The sequence below is a fragment of the Pagrus major genome, chromosome 13 (genome assembly GCF_040436345.1).
Source record: "Pagrus major chromosome 13, Pma_NU_1.0".
Classification (NCBI taxonomy): domain Eukaryota; kingdom Metazoa; phylum Chordata; class Actinopteri; order Spariformes; family Sparidae; genus Pagrus; species Pagrus major.
Genome location: NC_133227.1, coordinates 23,308,384 through 23,326,302, shown reverse-complemented (window position 1 = coordinate 23,326,302; position 17,919 = coordinate 23,308,384). Strand labels below are relative to the sequence as shown.

Here is a 17,919-nt window from a genome sequence, read left to right as displayed (position 1 = left end):
CCTAATCATCACTTGATTTATTATCTCAGTTTCCTGATGAGTTTATGATCTCAATCAATAGTTTCAAGTTTTCTTCTATAGTACAATAAAAAGTACAATTTATCCCTCCAAAATGTAGAGAGTGGAAGTATAACGTTGCTGAAAATGGAAATACTTAATAAAGTACAAGTACCTAAAGATTGTGTTTAAGTAAGGTACTTCAATACATTACATGACTGCCTGTGAGAACAACGTGTCTCAGAAAAGGTCAACTTTTCATGGTTCAAAACAGCCTGTTTCAAGTTTTGCGTTGCGTCGTCCAGCGAATCCTAGAGGGGTTTTAAAACAGTTTATTTAACTTAAGGAGGAGACTTTTCTCAACTTATAATGAAGCACTTCATCCTTCAGTTTATCACAAACATTCAACATCAACACATCTGGAGATAGACGTCTAGAGGGGAAGTAAAATTGTGACCTGTTAAGTAAGTAATTAAGTATTGAAGTGGAGTAAAAAAGTACATTTGCCTTTCAGATGTAGTTGAGTAGAAGTAGAAAGTTACATAAAATGGAAATACTCAAATACAGTAAGAACCTCAACTCAAGTAAATGTACTTTTGTTACATTCCTCTCCTGCCGATGAATCTGTGATTTCTATTATTTGAAGGAGTAAATTTAAACAAGTTTTTTCAGCTGATCGTCAGTTTATTCAAACTTGATGTTTTTGAACTTCCAAAGAAAAAAAGAGGAAGAAAAACTTAAAGTGAGTCAGTTTGAGTTTCTGTCTGAAGAAACATTTTTTTTCTGACATTCAGCACTTTTTCTGAAGTTCCACATTACAACAGAAGTATAAAAAAAGCACTGTCCGACGGTGGCACAGTCAGACAGATCGGAGTCGGGGCGGAGCCACCGGAAACCCAACTGAGTGAAACACCACCTCCTGTTGGAGTGACAGAGATCCCTTTTTTTTCCTTTTCTCAGAATTGATATTTTTGTTCTCATGAGGCAGAATTTGGAGAAAAAAAACCCCTCAGAATTCTGATTTAAATAGATAAATAGCCCCATTCCTCTTCCGTAAGGCCACTTCTGAGAAAACAAAATGTTTTGATCACTGATGAAAACAATAAAAGTGAAGCTTGACTGGAGTTTGACATAAAAAACAAAGAGATGAACTACTGAATTTTATTTTGATATTTATTTAGATAAAGAGCTTTAGTTCTGAGATGATTCAGAGCAGTTTGAATAAACACAAAGCAGATAATAGTTCATACATAATACAGACACTACAGAATAATATGAATACGTGAAGAATATAAAACTGAATATTATAGTTATAAATCTGCGCAGTTTACTGTAAACATAACTCTGTATCATTTCAACAGGAATATTGAAACAAACGTGATTTAAAAAACATTTAAAAGAAAACATATTTCCTTTGGCAGCCTTACAGTCAACACTGGGGGTAAAATAACCCCAATATTCACTGCCTTGCTCAGCAGAACCTCGGCACTGTCTGGTGATGATGTCCTCCTTTTATGAATGAATGCTCCAGCTGTGGCAGATATCAAAGGGTATTACAGCCCTCTGCGTTGCCTGGATGGATGAATCTGCCAGATACCTCATTATTAATTAAACCCTCCATCCGGTCTGAAAGGCAGCTGAACTCTTCACAGGCAGCTCTCCTCCTCTGAAGCAGGAGGCGCCTCAATTTCCTGTTTGTCCTCTGATGTTTTCACTTCCTGTGCTCCCGCTATGTCCTGAGATTCTGACAGCTGAGGGCTGCCGAGGAGAGAAATCAACATCATCGTCATTATTTTTTATTTTCTTTGAGGGAAAGGACCACAGGTGATGTAATCTAACCCTCGGTGCCATTAAAACACAAAGCTCAGTTAAATATGTGATACTTGAAGCAGCCACCAGAGGGTTGTGTAAGCCTACATAGTGAACATACTGGGCCTGTTGATAAAAACAGCAGCTGGACCATGAAATGCACATTAATTCAAAAACTAAAACATGCTTTTAACAACACAACTAACTGCTGCTGATTAAAAACAACTGACAGCCACAGGGACACAGTGTGCTGAATAATGTAATATTCCAGATAAAGAAAAAGTGCATTATGGGAAATATAGTTTTTACAACTGAGACAACAAACACTTTAACACAAGTTAACATTAAATAAGTCAATAATAGTAACATATAGTGTTTGACGTAACATAACATTATATAACATAAGGAGACCATTCAGTGTTCGTACCTGACTGCGTCCAGCGCAGCGCCGTTGCTGGTTTCTATGGTAATGTCAGTGATGGGGATGATGTAAGTGCCATGGGAGGGGCCGGCCTCCACAGGCTCCGCCTCCAAGAGGTAAACACTCTCCTGAGGGGCGGGACTTCCTGTTAACAACATTGAGAAAGTTGAATGTCAAATCTTTTGAGTTTAGCTTTTTGATCAGTAGATTTATCTGTATGTTATCGTGGATCTGACCGTTCGTGTCCGTAAGTATATCTGTTTGATCTTCAGCAGCTCTGGATGAACTCATTCTGGATCGAACAACAGCTGGATTTTCACCTTTCAGGAAGTTCTCAGTCAGCTGGAGGTAACTCTGACACGCAACAACAATGAAAACAGTTACTGACTGCATGAACCGAAGCAGGAACAGAGAGGTGAATGTGTTCTGGTTCTGAGTGTGGTTCTAAAAAGAACACAGAAACTAAAAAACATCAGACTGAAGCAGCTCACAGCTGAGAGACATGCACCCTGTTAAGAGGAGTCTCCAGGAAACACTGAGCGGTTACAGATGTGACTGTCTGTAAAGGAGGTTATTTTTGTGAGTTTGAAACCATGGGAATCTTTTCTTCTTTCACAGAAACTCCAGCAGGATTAAACACAATAAATTGATTTGGTACCTTTTGATAGTCGTCAGTCAACATGTTTCCCACGGAGACGACCAGTGAGGAGAAAGAAGGTCTGGACTGAGGTTTTTCCTCCCAACACTGTTTCATCAGATCAAAACTGAAGAGAGAGCACACTGTCAGAGGAGTCGGACATGTTTAGAGACAAAATATCACACATTAATGAACTCGTCAGAGTTGTGTTGAAGCCATGTTGTTGCCAACAACATGGTCAGAAACAAGCTTATCTGTGACATTAAATGAGCTACGTTATGAATTTGACGTAGTGGAATAGTCACAGTTTTGGTTTCTGTACAAGATCTACTTGGTTAAGTTTTGATTCAGATATTAAGTATGTAAAAGACAAAGGACAAGGTTAGGATAGAGCTATTGTAACTCAAACCATGATTTGTTCTCTTCCCCACCATATCCCATGATTGCCATAGGAAACTGAAATGAAAGCTACTCTGTGTTGAAACAATCACATTGTGATCTTTTGTATACTAATCTTGTAGAGTTAAGGTTGAGCAGCCGGATAAGTGGATTCAAGGAGGCGGGCTCGAAATAGAGTCAAAAACAAATGTCATAATGTAAAAGAAAAGCTGCTGTGTGAGGGTATCTGAACAACTCCATCCTCACATGTGTAAAACATGTGATGGTGACCTGTGTGTCATACATGTTGTGAGGAGCGTGGTCAGGGCGACTCATTCTGTATCCTCTCTTCAGAGCGGAGTAAAACTCCTGGGTCATGGGGAGGTCAGGGTACGGGCTCCCACCTGGGACAAAACACACAATATACTGCACTGATGGAGACGTACAGACTGGTGTGTGTGGATGTATACTGGTTTAGACCAGCTTACCCAGAGAGAAAATTTCCCATAGTAAGACTCCGTAGGACCAGACGTCACTCTGACAGCTGTAAATGTTCTGGAAAATACTCTCTGGAGACATCCACTTCACTGGCAGGAAGCTCTTAAACATTAAAAGCACAAATTAAAAGGATGAGTTTACAATTTTCCAGGTCTGTAAAGTGATGAACACTGTAAGCTAATTTTAATTATAACAATATTATTCATTAATTTATACTGACATTTCCTCTGGCGATGTAGTCCTGATCCTTCATCAGGTCTCTGGCCAAACCAAAGTCACCGACCTTCACCAGCTTCCCCTCACAGACCAGGACGTTCCTCGCCGCCAGGTCTCTGTGGACGCACTGTAGGAAACACAACATGAGCGTTAATTCAAGTTCTTGAAACAACAACAGTCGTGGATGAATGATGAATTGATCAGTGATGTATTGATGAGTGATCGTACGTTTCTGGTGGAGAGGAAGTCCATGGCCTTAGAGACCTGGAAGGAAAAGCTGAGGAGGTCATGGAGAGTCAGGAGAGGAGAGTCACTGAGGAGGAGCGACGCCTCCTGCTGGTCTGAAAGAGAACGAGAGGAGGAGTCACTGTGACCACACACACCATGCAATGCATATGACTGAATGTAATATCCTGAGGATGAATTAACTATTATAAAATTTAAATTACAATTATGAGATACTGAATATATTTTTAATTTAAAATTAAAGTCAAAATTGTCATATGAGGTCATGTTTTGACTGTCAAATTAAGTCAAAAGTCAAATTGCTAATTAATAAATAAAACAGAAAAGTAAGTTAAATATTCACTTAACTGTTTTTGTCATATGTCATCATTTTGTTCATGTTTATAAATACCAAATCATAAATCTAACATTTTAAGACTGACAGATAAACTAAGAAATAATTTATTTATCAGATCCTAATAATGAATGTTTGTGATCATTTCAACTAGTTTGTCATTGTGACTCAGCTCATTCTATAATCTATAATCTGTTTGTGATTGTGTTTAAACTGACAATATTCCAATTAAATGGACTTATCAATTTATTCACATCAGAGAGAGGCAGCGCTTATACACAGTGCACCACATGCATTACCTGGTGCTGTGTAAGGCGTCTCGTACACCGCAGGTTCGATGTCGGCGTAGCTGAGCTCCTTCATGGCGACGTACTGAGCGTTCTCCTCCTTATTCATGTCCATGTAACCTCCATCACTGTCACTGCAGGACGAGAGACACACACTCAATACAGAGGGATAACAACTCATATCAACATGGCAGAGTGTGTGTGTGTGTGTGTGTGTGTGTGTTGACCTCTTGGTGTGCGTGTCGCTCTGTAAGAAGGTGTGTTTGTTCCTCTGCAGGTAGTTCACCAAGTCTCCATGGCGACAGAACTCAGTGATCAGATAGACAGGACCTGGACAGACAGACACACAAACATTATTTCTATTATTATTATTATTATTATTATTATGCAAACAGCATGTGTCTGAGACAATCCAGTTTTAGAGTCCCTCCAAAATGGAATATTCCTGTAATCAGTACACCTGGTCTGAGTTCAGGTGTGTTTTGTGTCTCAGGTCACTATGACAACAGTCATAACATTTAATTTACAATAAGTTTGAACTTCATCTTCAGATGAAGCATTAAAGTTATCATCATGGAGGGCTTTTATTTTGAAGGAGTAAAATGCGAGCAAAGAGCAGCAGCAGGATTAAAATCTGACGTCATGTGTCACACCGACACACCGCAACAGAGAGTTAGATGGTTCAGATTTGTTTGGGATGAATCAGGATTAAGTCAGGATTAGTTTAAAATCAGATTAGGACTAAATTTAGAACCAGACCAGGATTAAGTGAGGATTAAGTCAGTATTATTTTAGATTCAGAGCAGGATTAAGTAAAGATTAAATTGGTATTAGTCTAGATTCAGAGCAGGATTAAGTAAAGATTAAGTCGGTATTAGTCTAGATTCAGAGCAGGATTAAGTAAAGATTAAATTGGTATTAGTCTAGATTCAGAGCAGGATTAAGTAAAGATTAAATTGGTATTAGTCTAGATTCAGAGCAGGATTAAGTAAAGATTAAGTCGGTATTAGTTTAGATTCAGAGCAGGATTAAATCAGGATTAAGTCAGGATTTAAGGGTTCACCTCCTCTCGTGCTCGCTCCCAGCAGATTGACGACATTCAGGTGAGGACCGAGATGAACCAAAACCTTCAACTCTGACATCAGAGACTGAACTGCACCGCTGTTGGCTGAACCCACACACAGAAAAACACAAAGTTTTTCATTTTTATTGATTTCAGGCCTGAAATGATTTTATCAATAATCAATCAGATTGACAGACAGACAGACATGTACGTACGTTTCACCATCTTGATGGCTACTTTAGTTGATGAATGAGAGTGAAGCAGACCAGAGACTGTTGCCTCGACAACACGACCAAATGCACCTGAACCCAACACCTGACCTGGAGAGAGAGACAGGCAGAGAGACAGACAGACAGATGGATGGGGTGAGTGCCGCTGACAGACTGAGAAAATGTATGTTTTCTTACAAGAACAAAGTTGACTGAGTCAGTTATTTTGAAAAAGCAAAGTATTACCTAGTACTACGCTGTCTCAAAGTATTACCTAGTACTACGCTGTCTCAAAGTATTACCTATCACTATGTTGTCTCGTGGTACTTCCCAGGTGGAGTTGTAGGGCAGGTGGGCGGGGTCGAGGTAGGTGTACTGCTGTCCGTCAGGACTCACTGACTCGATCACCTTCCAACGAACTTCATAACGAGGTTTCTAACAAAACAAATACAACCAATACTGCAGTTCTACTTCTACACTACTGGCCACGACTGTACAACTAAAACTGCAGTTAATATTAACAGTAGTACTACACTGGATACTGACTTTTCTCCAGAGGAGGATGAGTATGATGAGGAAGATGACGGCGAGGATGACCAGAACCAGAACTGCTGCCAACACTGCGACCTGAGACAGGAGAGCTGGAGACAGGCAGAGAGAGAGAGACAGAGAGAGAGAGCGAGAGAGAGAAGCAGACAGTGAGAGACAGACAGGCAGTCAGAGAGAGAAAGGGAGAGAGAGAGACATTATGTCATGAACATTACTACAGTATTACAGTATAGTAGTATACTACAGTAATATTGCAATATTAGTACGTACAGTTGGACAGTATTTAGAGGTCAGTTGTATAGAATAATACAGTAGTACTACAGTAGTATTGCAGTATTAGTACGTACAGTTGGACAGTATTCGCAGGTCTCTGGCTCGTCGTCCTGCAGAGTTTTTGGCCTCACAGCGAACCGCTGACAGAGCGCTGAGACTCTGCAGAGTCAACACACTGCGTACCTGTACAGGTGACACACACACACAGCTGTCAATCATCTTCATATGATGACACTTTGTTGTCTCCCCCCGAACTGATGACATCACACTGATGACATCACTGGTTACCTTAGTAACGCCTCTCTCCTCCACTTCAGTGATGTTGTCCTGCAGAGCCCTGCCCTCTGAGGCTGATAGGCTCCTCCAGCCGCCTGTCAAATTATTGCACCTGCAGGAGACAAACACGGTCACTATGACAGCATGAGTTCTGTTACCTGTGTGTGTGTGTGCATGTGTATGTGTGTGTGTCTGTTTACCTGTGTGAGCTCTGACAGGTGTACCAGGTGATAGATGGGGGCGGAGCTCCCTCACTGACACACTGCACTGCCTTACTGCCGACCTCCGACAGAGACGTGATCCTGGGGGGCGCTGCACACACACAGGTAAACACACACAGGTAAACACACACACACACACACACACACACAGATTAACACACACACATGTTATGTGAAGCCTGTCTATCATCCTGTCTCTCTCTCTCTGTCTGACCTTTGACCTCCAGGTTGAAGATGCCCTCCTCAAGGTCATCATCGTTGGAAGCAGTTGCTGTGTATCTTCCGGTCTGATCCATCTGGACTCGAACCAGCGTCAGTGTGCTCACATACCTGCACATCAATCAATCAATCAATCAATCAATCAATCAATCAATCAATCAATCAATCAATCAATCAATCAATCAGACAGACAAGAAGGTTCCCTCTTGAACTCTAAAGATGACCTTTGCTCTACCTGCTTCCTGTCAGGTGTCTGGTGGTGATGGAGGTGGTGTCCGTGGCGACGGTCTGGTTGTCTTTGGTCCAGAGGACCGTGGGGGCGGGGTGGGCGTCGATATCCACACTGAACTCCACCGTGTGATGAAGGAGAGATGACACATTGGTTTCACCTGAAGGCCACAGGTAGACATAACCTTGATCTGCAGAGAGAGAGAGGGACAGTTAACGTATGTGTGTGTGTGTGTGTGCGTCTGCGTGCATGTGTGTGTGTGTGTGTACTCACCCAGTACTCTCACCGTGATGTTTTTCGTCACAGTTTGCTCTTGCATTGTCTCCTTCACCACACACACATACGCACCTACAGGAAACACATGCACACACACATTCCCATCGCTTTGGTTACCCAAAAACCAAACAACCAGAACAGACGGTTCAAAATTACCACAGTAACCAATAATTGTAACTCATTACTTTGGTGTTTATCAGTTAAGATACCATTATGAAAAACAAAACGGGAAGCAGCAGACATTTTCGTTAGTGACCTACCAGAATCTGCCACTGTTGCCTCGGTGATGTTAAGGAAGGAGCGGATCCGATTGGGCAGAAAGTCGGTCAGAGGCTCGATTTTCTGAAGCAACACAAGAGAAAACTTTAACGTTTTTATTTTTGAAAAAAACCTATGAGGCATTACAGTTTGATGACATCACAGTTCAGACAGACAGGCGGATGAAGAGTGAGACAGGTACCTCTTTGCGAGGGAAGTCCCAGGAGAAGAAGACCATCTCAGTGTCTTTGACAGTGCAGTTTACAATCAGAGCCTCCCCCTGCTTCAACACGCTGCTGGACACCGTCAGATCCACCTCCATCACCTTTGGAACTGAGAGACAGACAGGTGGAGAGACAGACAGGTCTGATGTAAGACAATAGTGTAGTCTATTTGGTTTAATCCAAACTAACGAAGCTCATAGTTAAACTCACCAAATTTAATCTGGTCTAAATCTTTGTAATCTTAATTCAAAGGGCCTTGCTCAAGGGCCCCTCAGTGGTGGTAATAGGGGAGGGGCAAGGGCTGCCAGTCCTGGGCTAGGATAAGGGTTTGGCTACCACTGTTCCCCAATATGATCATAGCAGCTTACATGTGGCAGGTGTGTGGTTGAGATAAAAATGAGGAACCACTGAAGCAGTATCTATATGCATAAAGTTAGTGTAAATAAGGGGTAAATATCAGGGGTATTTTAAAGTCACAAGAAGGCATTTTTTTGCCAGGTGCCTGAATATTTCCTGAATATATATTAAGTGTTCATTTTCAGTGATATTTTGTATGTTGTTGCCTCGCCCAAAATGAGTCTTCTTTCACATCCTTTAGCACTTCTGTATTCCTGCACAGGAAGATTGCCAAACCCGATTACATTTGAGCAGGACATTTTGTAAAGGTAAATAACCAAATGGCAACTTTCCAACATAATTTCTCTGAAAATGGTCCAAAAGGCCTTAAAGTAGTACCAAACGTTCTTTCCTGGAACAAACATTTTACATGTGAAGTGATGATTCAGACCCTTTAGTTAGGTGAAACGAAGTCAGACTTGAAGAGCAACTACTATTATAGATAATTCCCTCACCGATGATGCTGAAGACATAGTACACCTGTGACTCTTTCTCCTCGTCTCCACGGGTGGCCAAGCACACGTATGATGTGTCGTTCAGACGACCCGTGAAGCCGTGGCCTGGCTCGTACTTTGTCCCCGTAACAGGTGTCCTGCTGGGACGTTCGTACAGCGAGACGTTGAGCTGTGGGTCGGACACCACACAGGGGATGGTATCTTCCTCTGCCTCCTTCATGACCACACCTGGACCCAGTGGGACAAACCATTCCTCTGGACCTGAAAGGGGGGACAAGTAGGATTGAAACATCAGGAGGTAAAGGTCTCACAAGACATGATCAATATATGAGAAATTTCATCATCACCTTGACCAGGTATGAAGATGTCGATCTCTCTGCTCTGATAGGACGAGGCCTCTTCACACGTGTATCTCCCAGAATTCTTCCAGGTGGCGTTAAAGAGCTGCAGGATGCTGCTGGATCCCTGATTCTCCACAACAACCCCGTCCACCAACATGTCCTGAGGTAACCGCCATGTCACCTGACTCCAGCCTGAACACACCTGGAGAGACAGACAGGTACCTGAACCAACCCTGAACACCTGAGGAGACAGACAGGCACCTGAACACACCTGAAGAGACAGACAGGTACCTGAACACACCTGAGGAGACAGACAGGTACCTCAACACACCTGTAGAGACAGATACCTGGATAAACCATTTAGACAAACAAGTACCTGAGCCAACCCCATTTGAGACAGACAGGTACCTAAACCGAACCCAGACACACCTGAGAGGACAAAAAGGTACCTGATCCAAACCTGAATACACCAGAAGACACAGACAGGTACCTGAACCAACCCCAAGTAGACCTGAGAAGACAGACAGATACTTGATCCAACCCTGAACACACCTGAGAAGATAGACAGATACATGATCTAATCCCGAACACACCAGACCAACCCTGAACACCTGGAGAAACAGATGGGTACCTGAACAAACCTACAGGGACAGACAAGTACCTGAACCAACCCCAAACACATTTTGAGGATACAGATAGGTACCTGACTCCCGAACATACCTGAGGAGACAAACAGGAACTTGAACACACCTGCAGAGATTGACGGGTACCTGAAATAACCCCAAACACGCCTGAGGAGAAAGGTAGGTCCCTGACTGCATCAGAAACACCCAAGGGGACAAACAGGTGCCTGAAGCAACCCCAAACATACCTGAGAGGACAGACAGGTAATGATCCAATCCCGAACACACCTGAAGAAACAGAGCGGTACCTAATCCAACCCTAAACACACCTGAGAAGATAGACAGGTACATGATCCAACCCTGAACCCACGTGAAGAGACAGACAGGTACCTGAACCAACCCAAAATATACCTGCAGAGACAAACAGGTACCTGACCAACCCTGAAAGCACCAGAAGAGAAAGACAAATACCTGACTCCATCCCAAACACACCTGGAAGACAGACAGGTGCCTAAGCCAACTACAAACACACCTGAGGAGACAGACAGGTACCTGTCTCCTTCACGAATACACCTGAGGAGGCAGACAGTTACCTGAACAACTCTGCAGAGACAGACAGGTACCTGACTCCATTAATCACACCTGAAGAGACAGAAAGGTACCTGATCCAATCGCAAACACACCTGGGGAGACAGACAGGTACCTGTCTCCTTCCTGAACACACCTGAGGAGACAGACAGGTACTTGAACACACCTGCAATGACAGGCGGGACAGGTAACTGTGGCGTCAGACAGGTATGTGTGGACACACAACAAGGTACGGGCGAAGACAGACAGGTGTTTACTGACCACAGTGAAGTTGGCGTTTGAGTTAAGCAGAACTTCAGAGGAAGAAGGCATCAGCTCCAGACAGACAGCCCCTTCAGGACAAACCAGGAACACACCTGCAGACAGACAGACAGGTGTCAGTCTACCTGTAAAGTCTGATGGATGTTTTAACATTGGTATACTCACCCAACAGGAAGTGCAGCACGTTCAGACTTCCTGTTCGTCCTCTGATGGACGCCATTATTGGCCGATGATCCTGACAAACAACAACAACAACAACAATTAAAAGTTTCACTCCAACCAGCAGAGGATGAGCTGGTCTGTCTTTCATCAGTGATGCTGCATATAACTTTTTTCATTTTGGCACTTTAAGGAGTGTCTCAGCTTTAAAATGTTAAGAACCACTGTGCTGGGTTATGATTAGATGATAAATAGTGAAAGTTAAAGTTAGCTAATTCATCAAAGATGTGATGCTGTAAAAGTAGAACAGTGACCTGATGCCCATATAAACAGACCTCTCAGTGTTTAATGAGTTTAGTTCAAAGATGTCTGCCCACTGTGTTGGGTCATTGATCCGCTTGAATGGGGGTAAGCCAGAGGGTGTTGTAAAAAGTTTGTTATTTAGTTTATTTACTATTTTTTCTCACGGTTGTGCTACCAGATGTGACCAGACATCCTGAAAAATTTGGAACGGTCCCGAAATAGAAGAGTTTCGATCCGTTATAGCCTAATAAAACATGAAATACTGACTGAAATTTTTGTTGGTGTCACCCTGCAACTGGCTCTGCATTGGCTACAGCAGTTTGATCCTACGTGAATTATGGCTGTTGTATGTTGGAGTGGAGCCATGAATTGAAACAGCTGCTGCCGGGGCACATTGCGACAGTTATGATAAAACAAAACAAAAAAAACCAAACAGGGCCATTGTTTCCTTCGTAATGACAGACATTTGAGTTCATGAATAAAAATAATTTGTATTTTATGTTATGGGTGTTATGGATAGTGACTTACACACTGTTTGGCTGACATACAACGCAGTCAGTCATTATGTTTTTATCCCCTAATGACAGACAGCTGAATTCACGAATAAAAATAATGTTAGCGCTGAGTTTTGACTCCCATGTGTCTTACTGTTTCACCCATTCTCGGCCATTCTATATACGGCCACCATAAGCAGCGTGCAATCTACAAAGTAACTGGTAACTAAAGTTATCAAATACATGTAAAGGAGTAAAAGTGCAATGCATGCTTCAATATTTGAAATGTAGTGGAGTGGAAGTAAGGTCACAAAACAAACTTGTCAAAACTGCAATCCAAACATCAAAGTGCGTCAAAGTGTCTGCATGTCTAATTTATAAAAGCAACTTTTGTGCATCAGAAATGAGGGATCCGGAGTTTCTGGACTAAAACTCTTTGACCATCCTGTTTTTAATCTGTCACTGACAACTGCTGGATGCTTCAGACACTCTGAAGTCTGAAGTCAGTTCAACAGAAACAGTCTGTTAAATCTGTTGAATCATTTGAAGCTGCGATGGTTCAAACAGACCTGAACACATTCCTCTGTGTGTGTGTGCGCGCACGTGTACGTGTGTGTTTTCACAGGGGGATTTTGGCTTTTTTTTCTCTCTCTCTCTCTCTTTCCTCCAAAGAAAAAGAGAAGACTGAATCCAGTCACCCAATCCGAGTGTGTCCTTGGGGATCTCAGCCAACCGATCTCGGGTGAGGGAGGAATGCGAGTCGACCACCGAAGAAGAAAATAAACAGGAAAGTATTTCCTGTGGGCAGCCAAGAGGAGTCTTTCCAACACGACTTTAAATTCAATTCATCACAGTTTTCAGCCAATCACAGCTCTGCCGCTGTCTCAGCTTCAGTGCTGCACGACCACAGTGATGTCACTGATTATGTCACTCATCTACTGCCGTGTTGTGATGTGTTTGCAGACGTCATGGAAGGGTTGAGCATGCTAACAATAGCAACATGTGAGTTACCTTCAGCAGTCACCTGGTTTTGTTCAGATTTAGAGGTTTTGTGCAGCTGAGGTCTGCAGATCTGTGTGCAGTCACTGAGGCTAATGCTAAGCTAACTGTTGAATGGTCAGTAAATCCAGTAGAGTCTTGTTTTCCATTTCTACATGTGTTGAATACCAAACATCTGACGCGAGGTCGTGGAGGATTTCGAGTTCTTTAAAGGCTCCTTTGAACAGCGTCAGGCTGGCACACAGGAACTGTTCAGCTTACATAAGCTTGCAAGCAGCAGTAAAAAAACAGTCTGAAGAGAAGGAACTCAATGTGTAAGAGGCATGAGGGCAGCCAGACAGGTCCAGATTCAGCGTCAAGTTCCAGGTTGCAAGTTACAGGGTTGACTGGAGTGAAAGATTTGACTACTTTGGGACTGTTCAGACCTGGTTTTAACATCCGTCCTGAGTGATCCGATCGCAAGTGGACATCTCGAAGCCTGTCAGTGATGTGTAATAAACATGTGCTTTGCTGGTGCAAATGTACAAATAAAGAAATTTACAAGAAGGCCCATAAAATTAAGAATTAAGAAAAGAGACAGCATTTCACAATGTTTATAAAGTCTCTCCTAACTCAACAACTCACAAAATTGAGCTTTTTTTTAAGGGAGTCTGGGGACTTTCTCCACCAACAACAAAGAAGAAGCCTATATTGGTTATTGTTTACGTTATTCGTAAAAATGTACCCGTTTACATCAATAAAATGTCTATTTAAGCCTATTTATTGAAAATGGTGAAATCAGTTGAAACTGTGTGTTTAAACAGCTGCTCAATGTTGGCAGGTAAGACATAAACAGGCTGAAACAGCAATGCATGACTAACTGACAAGGAAGTTAGTAATACTCAAAGTATTACATTTAATGCCGAATTTACGAGAAAGCATGAATGATTACGAATTTGTCATAGACAGTGTTTCACAATGTTTTTAAAGTTTCCCCTCGCTCAACAACTCACAAAATTAAGCATTTTCTTAAGGGAGTCTGGGGACTTTCTCCACACGCGACAAAGATGTAGTGTATTGGTTACTGTTTACTGCATTTGTAAAAACCTGTTGACCTGTTTACATAAATGAAAATGTCTATTTTTGTAGATTTACAGAACATGATGAAATCAGGTGAAACAGTGTTCAGACAGCTCCTTAGTGTTGGCAGGTAAGCCTCAAGTCGCTGCTGTTGCCACAACAAAGTGACACTTTTTACAGGGACAGAAACAACTTAACGTATTGCATTTAATGCCGAATTTACAAGAAGGAATAAATGATTTAGAATTTGCTGTGGCTGTTTCACAAAGACCTCCAAACGAGGTCTGGGTGATCAGATCTCAAATACATCCTCAATGTGTCTTGGTGCCATTCCCACCTGTAGTTAGAGCTGACCACTTGTGATCGGATCCCTCAGGACGGATGTTGATACCAGGTCTGAACAGGGCTCTAGACACACATCAAACTGTGATGTCACACGCTGAGTTGCTGCCAATGTGTGCAACCAATCAGGGCTCAGTAAACATGGAAATCACAGTTCATCTCTTATTTATGGATACAAGAGATGAACTGTGTTCTGTGTGTGTGTGGGTGTGTGTGTGTGTCTCCAGCACATCATAAACGTCATCCCCGCCAGCCTGGACCTTTTTCTACGGGCTGTTCTCCTGACCCAGAGCACGGATCGGATCGGATCGGATATCAACCATTTTATCGCCGGTGAGAGCTCTGATGGACTCTTTAACACTCCAATATAAAAAAATATAGATTTTTGTTTGTGTGTAGCCTAAAAGGACTACAACTTGCATTTCATTGGACAACCTTGTGTGGTAAAATGACAAATAAATGAACAATGAAAACAATACAAATACATTGTATATATGTAATGTAGCTGCTACTAGCATAACACACCCTAATCTCCCACCAAACTGTCAGAGGGAGCGTTGCATTGTGGGTAAAACTATCTCTAGCTCTGCTGCTTTGAGTCGCTGTGGAATTTAAATTTAAAACAGACAGAGCAGCTCTGACATCACACTCAGCTGATCTACAGGTGTCTCACCTGTACGTCACTCCTGCATGTTGAAAGTTGTTTTTCTAACTCCCACAGTCTGATGCCAGTGACCTCCTACCTTTGGAAGACACAGAAAACAAAGGTTTTAATAAATATAGTGTCGCATGATTCATGGAACCAAAACTGTTCACTTCAACAACAAACTTTTACCAATTTTATTGAGCATCAGCTCACAAAGAAAAGGGCATACATCTGTGTTTGTTGCTGTTAAACTCTTTTTTTTTTAAAGCTCTCTCTTATTTTTTCTGGCTCTGTAATTTTCTTGGTGTTTATGGTCTTGAAAAGAATATTAGTTTGAATATTTCTCAGTTTGTTTTACTCCAACAACAAAAGAACGATTAAATATGTGATCATTTCAATTAACACAAGAAAAAGGTCTGTCAGGTCCCCACTCTATATACAAATAAACATGCAAATGGATGCAATGTGTATAAACAATTTTCATAGATAATATTTGCTGAATTTAGAAGAAGGCCCTAATAATTAAGAATTTATCAGAGACAGCATTTCACAATGTTTATAAAGTTTCCTCCAGCTCAGCAGCTCACAAAATTTAGCGATTTTCAAAGGGAGTCTGGGGACTTTCTCCACAGGAGACAAAGAAGAAGCCTGTATTGATTAATGTTACTGTTTTTGTAAAATTTGACCTGTTTACATCAATAAAAAAAGTCTTCTTTTGTAAATGTAGTGTAAATGGTGAAATCAGTTGAACCTGTGTTCAGACAGCTGCTAAATGTTGGCAGGTAAGACACACAGACAGACTGGAAGTCCATGAAACTCTCTTCCTGCAGGTGTTTCACAATAAAAGCATTTTATTTTTTTATTTATTTCACATATTTTGTTGAAAGTTGGCTTTCATTGAAGACTTTACGGTAAACATGTTTAAAATATAAAAACAAAACTATTAAACTTTCTTTGTTTCAGAGCAGAAGTGGTGATTATGTGAACTTGCTGACACATACACTGAGAAACATTACTTGCCTTAAACATTGACTTTAAGAATTTTAAATTAGATGTAAATGTTTCATCTATTTATGATTCTAATTAATACAAAGTTTTACTATAATGCTGAGTCGAAGTGTATAAATAAAATAAGTAGATGTGTGATTTATTACATGACAGACTAACGAATGTGAAATGCAATACTTTTATATAGAAAACTTAATAAACATTGAAGAAACATATTTATGTAGAAGTTCCGGTTTAAAGGTTTATGTATAAGTCTGCATTTATTTTATTTAATCAGACTGTGTTATATAATTTATCCACGTTGACTCAACATGAAAACTTTTGCATTAAATGTGAAACTTTGTGATGAAATTTGAGTGTATGAATCAATCAGACAATCAATCACAAGTATCATAACCAATCCTTCTGTATGTATGTTTTCACAGTGAGAAAGAAAATCGATACAATGATCAATACTGATTAGATCAAATTTGTGTAAGAATGCCCGTTTGAATATTTCTCAGTTTGTTTTGACTTCAACAATGAAAAAATAAAGTGTTTAATTCATCATCAGAGTGGAGTTTTCAGTGTCTTGTGCTTTGTTGAATCATTATTAACAGTAAATATGTGATAATTTCAACTAATGTACAAGAAAAACAGAGTTGCCGTCCTGACAACAATAATCTGCTTTAGTAAAAACAAATATCCAGATAACCTTTAACATTAATGACATCACAGCTGATGTTTTTTAAACGTGATCATGAAGTGAACGGTGTATTATGCTCTCTGAAAGTAAACTACAACAAATCGTCACACAACTGAAGACAGTGATCTAATAAAATGTGAGAGGTTTATAAAATATGAACCAATCTTGTGCAAAAAGCTGCGCATTAAAGCCTCTTTTCAGTAATGCAGCAGTCATAACAAATAATCATTCTGCATACATCTAACTCATAATACTGTGTGCTGTACTGCAGCGTACACAGTATTTGAACGCTGAGGTACTGAGAGTTTTACTGCAGGGCTTGATGGGAGGACACAAAGTCTCAGAGACGGACAAATCAGCAAAATAAGAATGAGACATTTGGTCTGTGCAAACCTTCTGATGCTGCTGCTCCTCTTCTCTTTCCTCCTCCTCCTCCTCCTCCTCTTCTTCTTCTTCTTCTTCCTCTTCTTCCTCCTCTTCTTCTTCTTCTTCTTCTTCTTCTTTTTCTTTTTCAGTTGTCTCCTCTCTCCTTCCCCTCACTCCTCTTTAGTCTTTAGTCTGAGTTCATTCCAGACGGGCGACGCATGGAAACCAACAGACTGACTCACAGTGGGAGAGCGAGAGGAGGAGAGAGAGAGAGTGGGAGAGAGGGAGAGGGAGAGGGAGAGGGAAGGAGAGAGAGAGAGAACGTCTGTTTTCAATCTGTCTCTCTGTCGTTTGCCCTCCCTCCCTCTCTCTTCTCTCTCTGACAGGAAGTGAACCAAGTCCAACACACATACACACACACACGCACACACACACACACACACACACACACAGACAGACACACACACACAGACACACACAGCTAAAGAGAGAGAGAGAGAGAGAGAGGCATGCACACACACACAGAAAAAGGCCTTTCTGTGTTTCTTTCACTCATTTTGTTGAATGTGTGTGT

At 41.4% G+C, this 17,919-nt stretch overlaps 1 protein-coding gene across 1 annotated transcript; it reads right to left on the bottom strand.

Annotated features, from left to right (window-relative positions):
• Positions 1-1,183: 1,183 nt before the first annotated feature.
• LOC141007737 (platelet-derived growth factor receptor beta-like) lies at positions 1,184-17,511 on the bottom strand. Its single transcript, XM_073480134.1, has 28 exons — positions 17,373-17,511; positions 15,314-15,383; positions 11,450-11,519; positions 11,285-11,379; positions 9,819-10,014; positions 9,472-9,732; positions 8,599-8,729; positions 8,399-8,480; positions 8,136-8,210; positions 7,869-8,052; positions 7,629-7,744; positions 7,394-7,505; positions 7,206-7,305; positions 6,992-7,100; positions 6,642-6,736; positions 6,398-6,530; positions 6,102-6,206; positions 5,887-5,991; positions 5,051-5,153; positions 4,836-4,957; positions 4,185-4,297; positions 3,961-4,083; positions 3,731-3,842; positions 3,547-3,646; positions 2,886-2,991; positions 2,464-2,581; positions 2,234-2,372; positions 1,184-1,755 (listed from the first exon to the last, which is right to left on the bottom strand). The coding sequence occupies exons 3-28, from the start codon at positions 11,502-11,504 to the stop codon at positions 1,644-1,646; spliced, it is 3,102 nt and encodes a 1,033-aa protein (XP_073336235.1). The 5' UTR covers positions 11,505-11,519; positions 15,314-15,383; positions 17,373-17,511; the 3' UTR covers positions 1,184-1,643.
• Positions 17,512-17,919: the final 408 nt, after the last annotated feature.